The sequence below is a fragment of the Vanellus vanellus genome (assembly GCF_965231255.1).
Source record: "Vanellus vanellus genome assembly, chromosome: 3".
Taxonomy (NCBI): Eukaryota; Metazoa; Chordata; class Aves; order Charadriiformes; family Charadriidae; genus Vanellus; species Vanellus vanellus.
In genome coordinates this window covers 100,622,607-100,639,417 of record NC_138907.1, presented here as the reverse complement: position 1 = coordinate 100,639,417, position 16,811 = coordinate 100,622,607, and the positions used below count along the sequence as shown (strand labels likewise).

At 37.1% G+C, this 16,811-nt stretch overlaps 1 protein-coding gene across 1 annotated transcript in view; it reads right to left on the bottom strand.

Annotated features, from left to right (window-relative positions):
• Positions 1-3,254: 3,254 nt before the first annotated feature.
• KHDRBS2 (KH RNA binding domain containing, signal transduction associated 2) overlaps positions 3,255-16,811 on the bottom strand; it is a gene marked incomplete at both ends in the record, with an annotated part of 410,021 nt that continues 396,464 nt past the window's right edge. Inside the window, one exon of the mRNA XM_082480947.1 lies at positions 3,255-3,352. Within this exon, the coding sequence (XP_082337073.1) occupies positions 3,255-3,352 (98 nt within the window). The remainder of the gene's footprint in view (positions 3,353-16,811) is intronic.

Genomic DNA, 16,811 nt, shown 5'->3' with positions numbered 1-16,811 from the left:
AAATATACTGACTGCAGCACATTCGTATAACTATATGCAAGGTGGGTAGGTGGAAGCTTTTTACTATAGAGGTACACTGATGAGACTGTAATATGCAGGCAAATCTTAATGCCATGTTATATCGCTTCGGCTTGTAGAGTGGTTGTAGCACGTAAATCAAGCCCATCTATCAAGGTCCTGAGGCAACCCTTTGGAGAGGAAAATTAAGCCCTTGATATCTTGTTACACAACACAACTTGTGGCTTGTAAGTGACCACTGAACACACCAATAGCTGGAAAACATTAAATCAGCCAGACCACAATGACGGGAAAAGATGCCAGAGTAATAAATGTGTCTAGGATTGTGTATTTGGTGTGCCACGTCACCAGTTCTGCTTATTAACTCTTATCTAGATTAACAATCATGAGAGAGGAAGAGAATTTGTACTTTTTGTATTGTGATTAGGTCGGCACTTGTGGGTGAGTGGAAGAAGTCGTGTCTGAGCTGAATTTCTTTTTAGTGTTTCCAGCAATTACATTTGTCTTCAATCAAAGATCTCATATATAATCTAAAGTCTATCCAAGAAGGTTATCCAAGATACACCTTTATCTTTAAATGTATTTAACAGACAAATACAGCAAGTTGTGCCTCGATCCATGCCACTGCATGGTGATACCATTAATGTCTCTGCCGTTCTAAAGCATACAACGGAAAAACCTACCAAGCAAAAGAATAAATAACAAACTCCCTGTCTCTTTATACATACTTTTGTCATAACAAGAAATGATATTTTTTTTGAGAAGCAAAGGTAAGCCAGTATGGTATTTTTTTATGTCATGCGACTAGTTTGTTTCCAAATTGTAGGCATGCTTTTAATTAAACACCAGCTCTTGTTTTTAGCAGGAGAAGCTCTAAAGTATACCATCTTAATATCTGCCATTATAAGGCTAGACGACAAGACTTCTTTCATCTAAATGAAGGGCATCATACCATATAAAAGCAAATGCTTTGATTGCCATGGTGCCATAATCCCTATCCTGCTTTGCAGGGAAGCACTGCTGGAAGGAATTCTTTATTTTAAAACTTCGGCTGAATATATTTCTGTGTGTTACTAAAAACAAATGCACAGGTAAAACAGAAAATAGGAAAAACCCCTGAGACGTGGCAGAGCTTACCTGACCACTTCTCGGCAGATCTGTCGCTTAGCTGGCCAGTGCCTGCGAGTCCCTGAAATAGTGAGACAGAATAAACTCAATATAACCATCATGTAGCTTTCTCAGTTCACTTTAACACTTCAAACGACAAAACATACACTTCATAAACTATTCGAAAAGAGTTAGCATGCAACTCCAGCTGCAAAAGATTTTGTTCACAAACTGAACAGCAATAGGCCTGTACTTTGTTCTCATCAAAAAAGTAAACCAATCACATTGACAAAAAGCCACTGTAAACAAAAAGACTGTATTTAAAGGATTAACAGTTTTGGCATCCCTACCATCAAGTCTTCTGTTTTGGTTTGTTTTTTTTTTTTTCTTGTCATCAAAATTTAGGTTATATATTTGTTGTTAGCAAGAGTTGCATTACTATTATTGTTAATTTTAGTTCTGTTTATTACCTTGAGGGTTATATATTGTAGAATAATTTTGTTGTCACTAGTTAATGTTAATTAGTTGTTTTAATAGCCTATATACCTATTTGTTATCTTTTGGTAGGTTTACTTTTTTAACTATCAGTAACTTAATAACTGAGAATATTTAACATTACTGTTGCATACTCAAAATTACAGAGTTACTATTAGTGTTACCTGTTTAACGTTTAGTCATCCTTTGAGTCCTGCGACATATTTCCTTAATAATCATCAGCCATCAAGTCTGATAGTCTCAAAAGAAATATCAGCCCTCTAAACTGCCTTCAAGGGCGATGATATTTAGCACTGAAAATTACAAATAAAGTTTTCGAAGTTGAGTACCAACAACTGGGCAGTGACACTGATGATTTGTTTATCAAGACAAATTGTTGTATACTACGAAAAATGCAGCCAACGCACTCTTCTGAGTGAAAACAAATAGGTGAATCTATGCAATGCTTACATGTTGAATGGGATATTTAATGTGCGGGGAAACTCAAAGGTTGAAGAACTAGCATTTAGACAGTCTAACAGTGGTAAGTGGTAATCTTACCTCTTTAAACTCCATTACATTCTCACGAGAGACATGCTAATACAAACAAGTCAATCAGAGTTTGTGTTTAGCAAGATCAAGCTTAGAGGATAGTTTAAAATCCATTTATTGTTCTAAAGCATTTTTTTCCATTAACATGTTATACATTAGTGGATACTAACCATGATTCATGTAACAGTTTAGTTTGTTAACTTTTAAATTATTTAACAACCAGAAGTTATTAATACAACTTTTAAAGTCTTACACAAAAAATCTTAAAACAGGCTTGGGTTCATTTTTGTAATTTTTATATAAAAAACATTTTAGGCATCTCTTGAAAAAGAAATAAAGCAGGCATTTAAAGCTAGAAAACAAGTAATTCCAAATTTAGTTTGTTACAAAAGGTTTCAGCTTTATTGACAAATTATGGCAAACATATTTGACAAAATTATGGTTTCCTATTTAGAGAAGCTTACACATGGAACTTTATGTGATTTTTTTTTAACAAATACAGGTTAAAACACTGAACAAATTCAGTTAGCTACATACATACAGTAGCTGCTTGTTTTCAACCCCATTAAAACAGCATTTAAAATTAAATTTACAAACTTAATATCGAACATCTTAATCTAAACTAACATATATTAAAAAAGACAGGTTAAAACATCTTATCTACAGCTTGATTATTGTCCGGTTCAAAAAAAAAGAAAAAGGAAAAAGAAGAATCATATTACAGTCTTCCAGCAACCCTAAACAAAAACTCAGCCTTAGCTAGTATGTAGAGAGACTCAAGATCTGTAACAGTGTCATGCTTTTTAAGTTACACACAGCAATGAATACAACCAACAGAACATCATCTTTGAATGGTTTATAGACAATGCTTGCCGAAGGTTTTTTGTCTCTGTTTTTTTTTTTTTTTAAGTCCGTGTTATAAAATAATACTAACGTCAATGTCACTCCAATATTATAGGAAATACAAGTAGTACATAGGATAATAATGAGTAGTAATCCCTAGGATAGAAAAGAAATGGACTATTACTTGTCTTGTTGCTGTTTATGTGGAGACCACAGGCTATTAATTGTCTTTGAGATGAGGTCACAGATGAGGAGGACCTTCAATATCTACCATAGGGGTGTTCCCTGTAACCCCCTCTGGCTGACCTTGGAGGTGGTGCCTTTAGGCTGGAACGGGTTGTGGCCCATTCTTCTTGTGCTAAAAACAGAAAAGAAAAGATACGTTTTGTAAATATCTAAACTTGAAAGAACAAAGTGCTGCTACTGCTAATGGCTGTCAAAATTCTCCAGGGTTTTGGCTGAAAGCTTCACAAAAATAAAATGAGGATGGCGTTCGGATCTATTTCTTTATCCTCCCACAAAGATTTACAGAATTTACCTTCTACTTCTCTACACAGGCAACCTGTCTGTCTCAGGGTGAAAAAAACCCTTCCTCCTTCACTTTCAGCAGAGAATGAATACCTAGTGTGGTGGCAGTACAGTCAGCTCTGGAAAAATCACTGCACTAGTCTGCCAGCTCAGAATTAATTTGATGTTTTGAGCTTCTAGCTTTTAAGCTAAAGCACCAATGTGAATAACATTTAATGCAGTTGGTATGTTAATAAGATGAGGAGTTGAATCATGAAAAGATAATAGAAATACATTTGATTTTTTACTTCCATTTGAGACCAAAAGAAAGAAAGTAATGGAAGAAAAATAATGCGTAGAAATGAAGATACTACATTAAGCAAAAGAGTTTTGCCAAATAATTTTTACTTTACTTTAGAATACTTTTTCAAATTTGTGTGAATGAAATATGGCTGGGAAGAATAAGTTAAAATCTGTAAGGCTACTTCAGTTTTTACAAAACTTCTGCAAAGCTGCTTTTTTTTTTTTTTTTTTTTTTTCTCCCACAGACAAGGTATTTCTGGAAGTTAAGCCTTCCAAAGGAACAAACAGGAAGCTACCTACAGTTGTGGTCCAGCAGTTGAACCTCAAACTTGAAGTCTCTCCTCAATCAGCTAGCGGATCATCAAATGATTTCTGGTCTTGTCTTCCACTGACCTCAACTAATCATACACATGGTGATTAAAATGGAAATGCAGAAATCACAGTGTATGTGTTACTCCTGTTACAATAGTTGTAGAATACATCTGACATACACATGTTCACCAGAAAGCTTCAAAATCTCTTTATACCCCGCCAAAGTTATATCATAATCTGTCTACATCTTTATAATTAAATATAGAGGCTATTCAGAAATCAGTGTGGCAAATATTTTCCACATTGTTTTATTTATTTGGTGATCAGCATATTTGTATTACAGGTATGCATAGAAGACTAATGTTTGTAAAATATAAAAGTAAGGGTCAAATCTTCTGATGCTAGGGAAGAAAGAACAGTTTTTAAGGTGCATAAAAAACAGATCAGAAAGAGAGGAATTTAAAAGACTGGAAGGTGAACTGAAGCCAGAGGGAGAGGGAGAGGGAAAGGAAGATTCAGACTGATGATGAAACACTATGTTTGCTGTTGCTGTCAAAACAAAACTGACTGGTATATTGAAATAGATCCTTTTCCTTAAGTCTAAACTGGGGCTATTTTATTTAATTTGAAAGTAGGTAACACAGTAATAAGCTGAACTATCCATTCTTGAACTACTGCTGAAGATTTGAAACGCTTAAGGGCCTTGCCCCATAAATTTAAAAATCCAGTTGTATCTATTTTTTAAGAGGTACATAATTTTTAGGCCTTGATTCACACAAAAAAAATTTAAGGGCCTGTTGAAGAAATTAATATCTTAGAACATATTTTCCTTGCTCAGGTCTTATGTTAGACTTTTGCTACCACACTCAGCCACCAAGTATTGAAATGAGTACTCCTGACTCAGCGTAGTCAATAAAATTCATCTTTATGGAATATAAAAGTTTGCTGAACTTCCAGGTATAAGGGGATAGGCTGTGAGTCAATGTGGGACATATTAGCTATGGTGAGCGGGGCAAAAATATTCCTTGCTCATAGCCAAGAAGTACATACTTTTCCTACATTTTTCACATTACACAAAAGTCTCATTTATTTTCTAATAAACCAAACAGAGATGTTCTTGGGTTTGATCTGATACCTGATGTATTTGTACACTGAATCCAACCTCAACTAATTTTTCTTTCTTTTTTTTTCTGGTATTCCATTCCCACTACTGGAAGGAGAAACCGGGCTTTCAAGTGTCAGGTCACTGCCAGAAAGCAGCAACAGATTCCTAACTTTTTGAAGGTAGTGTGTTGCAATTCACTTAAAGCACTGAAGAATTTTGTTCGGTTTTTAATGGGATAACCTAAACAAGAGAATAGAGCTTTCTATGCAAAATAAAAGACATAGGCTACTACATGAGAATATTAAAAATCAAAATTGCATTATTCATGCATTTCAATGAAGGCTAACTACAGTGCCTTAAATTTAGTCAGCTAATTGATTAATGGAACGATATTCTTAAATATAAAAAGGAACCGAAAAAAATCTTCATTTCTATTAGGAAATGTCAAAGATTTTGATTTATTAAAACAAGCTTTTAGAGTGATAGCAACATTTTCCTTTCAAGCAAAGACTTCATAAATATACCTTCTAGAGCAGAACAAGAGTTCAGTAAAAGGTCCATATTTTGATGGCTTTGGGTTCTAGATAACTTACTAACGTTCAGTCTTCACTAGTCTCTCCTTAAATAGTTCATTCATATTGTTTAGTTATGGTGAGTTAAAATGACAAGACTCCCCAGTGAAACTGATATATACAGAGGCCTTTGTTTCTCTTCTGCATCTTGATTAATGGTTCTATTGTTAATAATATGGAATTCCAAATACATGATAGTGATATTGTTGCATAGTACTAGCACAGAAAAAATTGTCTGGATTTTTCTTTTTATGTGTGTGTGTTAGAGGCCGAGTTCCAAACAAATTTTTGAGCAATATGGTGATATATTAGCTACATGTAAGGAATGGTGTGCTGATGTTGTATGTTCGGTTTACTATTTCCAAAACCTTTATCATACACTATGTTTTGCTGTCAGTCATACCACACTTCTAGACCTAACACAGGAAGTATGTAAGTAAATAAGCTTAAAGCCCCAACTTATTAGCAGAAACTTTGCAAAACTGAAATCTTCCCCAACATGAATAGGACCACCTACTGTCCACACACATGGGAAACTGAGGTCGCAATGAACGGAAAGGTGGTAACATTTTGTTTGCGCTCCCTTTCAGGGCAAAGAAAAATGGGTGAGTTTAAATCAACACCGCAGGCAAATTAACGTTTCACCTTGCACTGAAACTGAGAGAACATTCACATCTTTCGTTATGGCTGAGAGGGGGATTCACGAAGCATCTTTTCAGTTGAGATATGGTCAGTGGCTGCACTAGTGCAAATAGTCTGTTTTTTAATGCAAAGTAAGCCACATTCACTTGAAACAGTGCTCGCAGGGTCAGACACCACGTTTTAGTTGAGAGGCAGAAACCAACACTTGAGAGCTTGGGGAATAATATACACTCCAGCAAACACTTTACCCTGTTAGTCACCAAGGGAGACACTGGTGACTGGAGATATTGCCGATGATGAAGCATCACTTTTTGCCCCCCAAATTATCACAGGGCAGAGCATGATTTATACTATGTAGGGATCTCTTGGAGTCAGATTCTTTATTACAGTGGATGCAGAGCGAATTCCGAATGTGAATGGTCAGTCAGGCCATTAGATCACAGACCAGATCCAGGCCCACGGCCTGACCAGCAGTGTAGGCACACAAAATATTATCACATGTTGCCATCACGTTGAACTGTGAATGGGCCCAAATCCAGGTTGGAGAGGATGCTTAGTTCCTTCCTCTTATCTTCTGATGACCCTCCTCTGCTCCTATGGGTACAGCTGCTACTGGCCCACTAACTTCCTCATCTTGGAGACTCCTTCACTGAAATCAACTGTATTTCCCAAAACCGAATTTGTCCTTCCAATCACATCAGAGCTGTCAAAGACTGTTTAAAGTTCTGTGATGCAGGTTTCTTTCCAGTTTTTGTTTAAGATGGTCAATGACTAGTAACATACAGGCTATTCTCCTAGGTTAAATGGAGTATTATGTATCTCCTGGCCCCCTTTTTGTCAAAACTTAATTTCAAAAAGGAATAAAAACATTGTTGATATTAAGAAAAGAATGAATCCCTCCTTGCCATTCATCTTTGAAGTTTAAAAGTTGTTGATCCCTATTTTTGATTTTTTTATAACATTGAAAGACTTATATAAGACTTCAAAAATTCTCCCTGAATGATGAATTAAATTCGTTATATATGCACTTTCACATAATAGGAAAAAACCACAATAGCCCCCTTAGAAAATCAGAATACCTGCCATTTTCTTACCTGCCTAATTGGAGTAGCTAATCTTGCTGCAGATCTACAACTGCAAAAAATGACCTATATTCCAAAGAATCCAGAAAAAAAGTTTGAATGAACTGAGGCGTTTTAGTTAATGAGCCTGTTGTTTTTTAATGGGCATAGTTTTATTGCTGGTATCTAGTTTTTGCTAATCACCGCTGACTTTTGTAGTCAGTAAGAAAATAATTAGCTGACTCTACACTAACATACTGAAGGGTTAAAACAGGTATCAAAGATTGCTTTTGAAAAAAGGGAAATATGCAAGATAATGCTCTATAAAACAGAAAAATGAAAGTAGAAAACATAAAAAGCCTGGTAAAATTTTGAAAGCTATTTCTACTCTGCGAGATGTTTTCTCTGCAACTGCATTTCATTATCTCATTACCTTGAGGTGTGAGGGGGAAGCCTGGGGAAGGGGAATATCAGCTGCAGAGCCGAAGTAAGGCTCAGGCTAGTATTAGAGGTGGACAACTCTGGTATATTTGGTAGCAGCTGCTCTTGCTATGGAACAAGAAACATTCCTGTTGTGATTTTTTTTTTTTGGTGCATTCCATTTATTTTCTTTTTCTTTCAGCTGCTCAGGATGTTCTCTTGTTGAATATCAGGGGTTTTATGGTCACACGAAACAAAAGTTTACTGTGGAAAGCTATTGCCTAGAGGGTTGAAGAAGTGGCAGCCAATATGATATAGTTCTAAATCCTCAGGTCTCTCATTCCTAGAGGGAATCGGTTTCCATATAGTGAATTTAAAAATCTTGCCTCTGCAGTATGTTTCATTACACCCTTTAAAAATGGCATTTTGCTGTAAACGTGCTGCAGCTTCAATTACCCTTTGCTGAAGTGTCACTGCATTTGCAGAGAGGCCTTGGGGAGAAGTAAGATTTAGATAAAAAAACAGAAACTTGATTTATATAAATGAAAATGACTAAAGTAGTAAAAATACTCACTAAATGTACAACACAAAGTACAAAACCAATTCCTTGTTCCCTTTGAGTCTCCTCCCCCGCCTCCGGACTGAAACACCTTCATATGAAGGTGAAACATACAGTCTTTCTGGCACTACTCATATAGTAAAAAATGGCTTTATATTACCCATAGGAAGAAGTTGTTTTTCCTTGACTAAGAGTGTTCTTAAAGTAAATTGCTACTGTGGCTGTACCAGCTTTTGATACAGAACAAGGACAGAAAGCTTATTTGTGGTACAAGTCTCTTATATACTCTTTTTTCCAGTAACATGGTGGACCAATATGCTTGATTACAAACTTTAACAAGATCACAGCTGATTTATATCTATTTGGTAATATAATCATCAAAATATGAGAGGATGGTTGCCAGCTAATGGCTGTTGTTGATATTGCATTATAAGACTCTACTGCATTAACAGGTGAATCCATAGTCAGAATGTAGATGAAAGTTTTGGGATTAGCATCTTCAACTGGAAAACCACTGGCCTCTACTACTTATACAGCAGTAAAGGATTATATATTTATTTTAAGGAAAGCAAGGTGATTTGAAGCAACGCTATGAAGAGCCTCTGAATGACACGATGCCAACAAGTTACAAGATGTAGCCACACCGAAAAAAGAAAATCAGATTACTAGTGTTTTTTCCTACTGAGAATTTTAGTGAAGAACCATATATCTGAATGCTAGTAATTAAAGACTCCTTGATGTGCAAAGTTGCTCTTTCATATCTCAGTTCCAGTACTCCAAGGTAACCTTTTTTTTTCAGCACCACAGGAGCTCCTGAGAATGGAAAGCTCTATCTTCAGGAATAGTCTTAAAGGATCAAAGCCATATAGACCACCTCAGTAGTCACACAGAGATTTGGGTAGCTCATTGGGTAACGGGTCAAAAGACCCTTCAGCCATTTTGGTTCCCAAGCTGAGTTTCACCTTGCTTCAACATGAGCTTCTGTTCATCATATTTTACTGCTTGCAAGACAGGTGAGAATTGAGCAATTCCTGATTCCTGACTGCTCATCTAGACCACGGTTCTCCTCCAACTGCTGGCCACATGCTGTATTAAATGTGGACTGCATTTTTATCTCTCATGTATATGAGCATTTCATGTGTGGCAGAACCAGAACAAAAGCTAAAATTTCTTTCTTGGTAGAATTTCTTTCTACCTGTTTTAGGTGGTAGTTTTGCAAGGCGATAATGCAAAACTCTTTCAGTCTTGTATCAACAAAATATTTTGCACTTAGCAGTCTTAAAGGTGTTCAGCAAACTTGATTATGGCAGAGCATTGGTACAAGGGGAATGGTCTACTCCCAAATGACACAGCCAGTGATCTTATATGAATGGCATAGGTATCTGGCAAACATCCAGAAGCTGAGACACCAATTGGTTAGCCATGGAGCATGCAGTGCCCCTTCGTGCAAGTCACTGGTAAAATCTAAGATACTCTGGCACACTCTGCATGGGAAACAGCAGACTGTGCAGGTGAGGTGAAAAGCTAAGCGTGGAACCACTTGTTTGTGTCCATATTTAGTTTCCTACAGCATTTAAGGAGGCTGTAACCATACTAGCTTATCAGTTGGAAAAGTTAAAACTGTCATTTAAATTTCAGGTCTGGCCTCCCTTCTGATCCACTCTTCTCAGACTGTGCAATGTTATGTCCTTGTTTCTGCAGTAATCATTTGTTAATGTTAATGTTTAGTATAGTTTAGGTTTTCAATGTTTTCTTCTTGGGTTCTTTTTTATTGTGTTGTTTTTTTTTTTTTTTTTTTTTTTTTTAACAGTTGAGTGTTGGTTTGGACTACTAAACCATTTCAAAATTGCTTGCTGACTATCCTGCACCTCTATTACCAAGCTTCCAATGAAAACACATTTTACTATGTTATCTGTTTTATGGACCAGGTCGAGATTACACATTTTGACCTGCTCAGAAGAGGAAAGATATCACTTTTCTGCCATCTATAAAAATGAAACAATTTTTGTTTCCTACTTTCTGAATACAAAATAATTTTAAAGTAATTTTGAGCCTTAAGGAAAATGAACTGATCATATATCATGCTTCCAGAGATTTCAGTGAAAAAAAAAACAAAAACTTAGATGTAAGTAGTGGATTTCTTTACAAATCATTAAAATTATGCCAGGATGACACCGGAAAGATTTGCAGACTGTGTAGAAATGGCTGAAAATATTTCTGCAATGTGTCTCCACTGCTCTACTTGGATTCCTCTGATAATTCTAAAACTAAAAAGGAAGAAAGAATCCTTTTCTAGAAGATCCTTACCAGCCACAGATGTCATGTCAGATTTTACAAAATACCAGAAACCTGCTGAGCAAAACAATGGGCCTTTCAGAGCAAGACATCTTTAGTATCTAATTTCGACAGGGATCGTGTCCCTAAAGACCCAGAGTCTGTGGAATAGGACCATTGACCCACTGAATGGTGAGCCCAAGTCTCCCAGTCTCCTTGGGAGTGTATTTGCTTCTACTGCTAACTGAAATACAAGAATACATCATTGCCAGTACATAGGGAATGCAGCGGAGGGAAGCAGCTGTCGCGCTGACTCTTCAGAATGACGGTTTCCTCTGAATTACCGTTTCCAGGTTCCCACTCACTGGCAGAAGCAATGATCCCAGAAGTAGGTTAGAAAGACTATTTTTGCTATTACAATTGTGTAGCTTAATATATAGTGGAAGACCCTTTTTGAAATTTCCTTATTAACAGAAATTCCTGTCTTTAAGAATGCATTCTCTAGTTAACATAATTACTACATCTGTTTAAAAAGAAGGTAGGCAAAAATATTTCATAAAATAATTAGCTGTACAGCAGAATATAGACTGTGACTTCTTTTCACCCATGTTTTCATATGTTTATCTGTCTACATCCCTTGCTAATTTTTCATACAACTTCTTTTAGATGGGAGCTCATAGATGCTGCTTTGAAAAGAACGAGCTACATTTACTACACAATGACATACAACCAGACGTGATTCAGTCTTCAGACCTAGGATGTTGATTCCAGAAGTGCCACAGATGGTCTGATCTCCTCTGGGATACCAATCAGTTGGGCAATAGGAGAGGGCACAGTGCCCTGTGTTACTTAACAGAGAAAGTAACCCAGTGTATTTGCATCACCCCTCCCCCCAAAAGTATTAAAGGTTGGGAATGATATATAAAAAATTGAATAAATCAGGGGTGCAGATTTTGGAGAACACACACAAGCAGGGAAAAAAGGCTCAAAACATGCTGTGTAGGAGACAAGTTGCTGGTAAGAACAGCGGAGCCTACTCTTTCTCTGAGAGACTGCGCTAAAACGGAAAGAAAAGAGAGCCTGGACATATTTGATCTTAATAAAGTGACACGTTAATGAAGTCGAAACTGGCAGGTATTTCAGGTGACGAACAGGTAAGAGCTGTAGCCTTGCAGAGAGAAAGGTAATTGGGAGAATTGCTACCAAGTCTGTGAATCAGCGTGCCCAAGAGCTGAAGGGATGTGCAAGGCAGTCATTGTGTTTTAAAGCTGATTCCTTTTTCTCCTTCTGACTCCCACACAAAGAAACTCTGTGGAGTCCGACCTACCCACTCCCGCGGTGGGGTCCAGCCTGACGTCCAGTCCTTCTGCTCTAGCGGGCTTCTCTCACCCCCTGTCCTATTCACTTCTGACTGTCCCCAGTGCTATCAGGTGTCAAAGACTGAGATTGAAAAGAAATCCACAGAGGCAGCTCAATAACTGAGGACCAAGGATTTGTTCTTTCCAGAAATTTGGTGTTATTGCCAACTTGTAACATCTCACAGATGTTGCCATTCTTAGCTAAGAAGAAATGTTGTGCGCTTCGCTTTCAGAAACTAAAAGTTTAGGTTACAGTGGCATGATGGAAACGTAAGAGAGTTTATAGCTGAAGAATCTGAGTGTGCTTGGGCATGAGGATTGTTTAGGGTGTGGTAACAAATGTCATAGCAATTTTTTCTCGGTGGCTACTTTGATAAGAAATGTAAGTCATGGGCACGGCTCCTTTAATTGCACTGGATACGTCCTTCCATTTGCTGTATGCTCCCTGTGAATTGATATTTGAAGCTCACCTTTAGGATACATAGATTAATTGCTATTATTGCAGGCAATCAGCACCCTTGGCTTATGATTAATTGAAATTATATTAGTTTTTTAGCATTGCTTTTTACAATTCATATTGACTCTTAGTTGCTGTGTTCGCTGTTATATAAATACTTCCAGTATTGATTACAGACATTATTGATATATTAGCTGAGATCATCTTTAAAGATTATTGTTTGATCAATTGCTAGTAGACTCAGTAGCTCTGATCTACTGTTTAAATACAGAATTTAAGTCAAATTTTTTTTCTTACTGGAGAGCTTGAATGAGAAAAAGGTCATAGTATTGTTAACCTGTGAAATTCCTTTGAATGTGGGATCACTAAATGGTATCATTTATAACAGATACATACATATGAAGTTGCTTCTGTCTTACTATTTTAGCTATGTAGTACTGAAAGCACAGAAAAATTCATAGCGGACCACCTACCCCAATATTGTACCCCAAAGCAACGGCTATCATCACATGCCTAAATGTATTCTAGTACAAGATTCAAGAAAAGCACATATTCAGAGCACTTTTGTTCTACTCTTTAGTCACCATTCCGCAACCTTGTCATGGAATTTTCCAGCATGGAATAAAACTTTCACAAACGCAAAGAGGGCAACAATACAAGTAATTAAAAGGCAGATCATATTAACAGATGCTTTAGAATTAAAAAAATACATCTTAACAGCATGTGATTTGCATATGAATATGTTATTTCCTAATAATTTTACATTTATATGCATTGCTTCTTCCCTGTGATAATAAAGACCCGATCACTTTTTCTTCCTGGTAACTTATTTAACATCTGAATATTGCCCATGATTTTTGGGCACAATTTCATTCATCTCTGGTCAATTATTTTGGGACAGGTGGCCAGGAAAAGATAAAAAGAGCTGTTCTGTTTAGATAGTCAAGAAGTATATAAGAACAATTAGGATAATGGTTTAATTTGATTTGCCATTTAGCTTTCAGTGCTATTAGAAACATAGAAGCTGCTTTACTTCAGAATAAAATAATTTTCTTTCCTATGAGGAAAAAAATATCTACCTTCTTCGCAAGGTCATTATACTGCATACATTTGGAGAGAGCACACCGCACTAGAGATGGAGTGTAAGTGGCATTCAGGAATTGTGATTACTAGCTCTACTCCTTGTTTGCTCAGTGACCTTGGATAATTGTTTAATATTTTGTGGTATGGCTTCCTCACTGGTAGAATGAGACAGAAATACCTACTTCCCTTGGGGTGTTCTGAGATGTAATTAATTGCCTGAGCAGTGAGAGAGAAGTGCTATAGATGTGCTGAGCAGAAGACCCAATAGAAACCAGACATTTAACTTTAAAATGAGAACACTGAAAATTACAATGTTTTTCTTTGGATAATCCAATTTGTGCTGTCTTTCTAGTAAGCCTCCAAACTTCTCCCTCTGTGAAAAGATGGGTGGAGACAAAGTACTAAGCAAAGGTTTGAAACTTTGCCCTACACAAGCTAATAACTAAAGTTCAGCTAACATTGACAAAGCCAGGATTTCACCCCATAAATCCAAACAGAAAAGACAGTTACACTTTTCTTGTGTCATAATTGGACAAGTATATATTATTTTGGACAAAAATTCAAAACCAGGTTTTGTCTTTTTCTTTTTTTTAAAGTGAGCATCCACTTATTTTTTCACTCTTCTGCTCTCTTTTTGCCTTTCTGCAAAGCCTGCAACATACACGGGATTTTGTGACTCGATACTATGCATTTTATAATTTCCTGAGAAGAATAGCTGAAGTGGCTATCTTTCAAATCACAAATGGTACCTTTATTATCTGAAATACGGAATCTTGTCAGGAGACAAAAAATGTTTTTAAAACATAGATTCAAAAGCACTGTGCTTACTTATACTGTGATAAATACCACATATGTTACTGAACCTACTGCATATGCAATATATATGGCTTAAAAAATGGAATGCTAGGTAAACCTCGTGGTTTAACAGCCCATTTTCTGGACTTAGCTCAAACTGTTTTAAAAAGCGACTGTCCCTATGCTTGACACTACCTTCTCTTCAGGAGGGCTAACAAATTAGACTGCATGGCTGTTCCAAATCTACTTTAGTACTGTGAGCTGCCCTGGCTTAAACTGGTAGTGGAGAATCACAGAAATCCTCCAGCTGACCTATCCCCGGAGCAGATGAGGAGCCCTCGTCCACTCGTGCGTTAAGTAATGCCAGCAAGAGGAGCACTAATGACTACTGGAGAAAATAATTTCTTACAAGGCTTGAGCCACTTTTGCAGCAAACATCTGCCTCAGACAGGAGAGGAGCAGCATCGGGGTTCCCAGGTAACCAGTTTGGGAAACTGCAACACAGGGAGGGGACAGGCTATCACCAGTGTTGCTGTGAGGTGACTGTGAATGTGACAGTGCGGAGGGAGTTTTATTTTTGTCTTATTTTCAGTAAAAACTAATTTTCTATTACTTTATGGTAATACAACACATAGCGTGCAGTGATACACTGTGTCTGGATTTATGTAGATGGTCAACACTACATGTACATCAGTATTACAGGATTTTTTTCTTGGATTCTCCAAGTCTACGGTTCCTATAGTGAAAGACAGTGAAATTACCATTTGAAATACTACATAGGAAAGTTTTTCATGATTTACTTATTCTTATTCTGCCATAGAAAATGATTTATAATTCAGAAGTAATACAGGAAGCACAAGAAGTCGCTATAAATTAAAAGCACTCTCTTTTCTTATGCTGCATGCGGATTTTTTTCAGTGTTGTAGCATAACAACTGAAGTACAAATGTTTTAGAATATGCAGCTAGTTAAAAGAATGTGACAGGTTTAAATATGGAACTTTCTAAAGAATTATAGCCTAATTTAAGCACTGATTTGACAAAATTGCAATAATTTTAGTATCATCCCCACAGTAGCCATCACAGCTGAATTCAAAATGTACTCACTTTTCTGCAGACTTTCCAAATCATACTCTTATGAAAATCATAAATCTCTTCTGAGAGAATGAATACTATTTGGGAGACTGCTAAGGTGGTTCCTCCAGTAAAAGAATTGATAAAATTTTGCAGAAAATCAAGGAAATGCTTTTGACAGTTCATTTTGTCCCACAGAGTAGGAACTGAATCTCTGATACACTAGTAAGTATAGGAATGACTGAAATAGAAGATTAAAGGAGGACAATTTATTTGGTATATCTTCTGTCCATATGCAGTAGAAGTCTTCAATGACTCCTGTTTCTGGTGGAAGAAAAACAGAGTGCTGTACAGGAAGACTCAGGAGCACTTCTGTGTTCTCCGGGCTGGGCGTACACCTGCCTCATGCTCAGGGAGAGACCAGATGCCTCTACAGCCCCAAAATAAAGGTGGTCATGAAGGCTGATGGCACGCTCCATTTTGGTACAGGTACCAAGGTCATTAGCCTGGACAGGTGGGGAGACATCAGGACTCGGGCGCTACATCAGTATTAGCACACAGTGCATACAAATAGGAACGATCTGCAGAGTGAAACAGCTGATGCTGAGGACCTGATGCTCACACTATATGGTTTCTAGGGACCTTTTCCATTTCAGACTGGCCCTAGTTTGAGCCTCTGAACTGAATTCTCACAAATGGTTGTGAGAGCATCTTCTGGTTTAGTTTCAAACTAAAAGTGATGTACTTTGAGCCCACTCAGTGATGTGAAAAGAAGAGTAATAAATGGAGACAACTGGGAAATCTGCTTCAAAAGAGCACTTCTGGTTCTACGCTCGTCTAGAAGCACCCAGCATGTGCTAACCTGCCTGCCAGGTGCTCTGTCAAGGCACAGCAGAAACACTCCAACACAGTGGAGCAATCTGTGTCCTGTTGCCTCTGAGATGCCTAATCAATGCTAAGATGCTCCAAGACCTAGAAACTAGAGTTTTCTTTGGTATGTTGCCAGTGATATTTCCTATCAGACACCAAATGATTATGCTCAGATGATATAAATGTACATCAGTGCACATTAGCAAGCTTTATTAATTACCGTTAGTAAAGATCTTGCCTGTAAATCACAAGCTATGTGAAGTCAAACACTGCAATGGGGAGAATCAGACCTATGTCTCTTACATCTGCATATCAGGCACTACCTTATCCGAGCACTTGATTTCCTACATTTGAAAACTTAGATGGGGCTAGGCTACTAAAAAACAAGGTAAGAAACCCTTAGCATCCTGAGCATAATGAATATTGG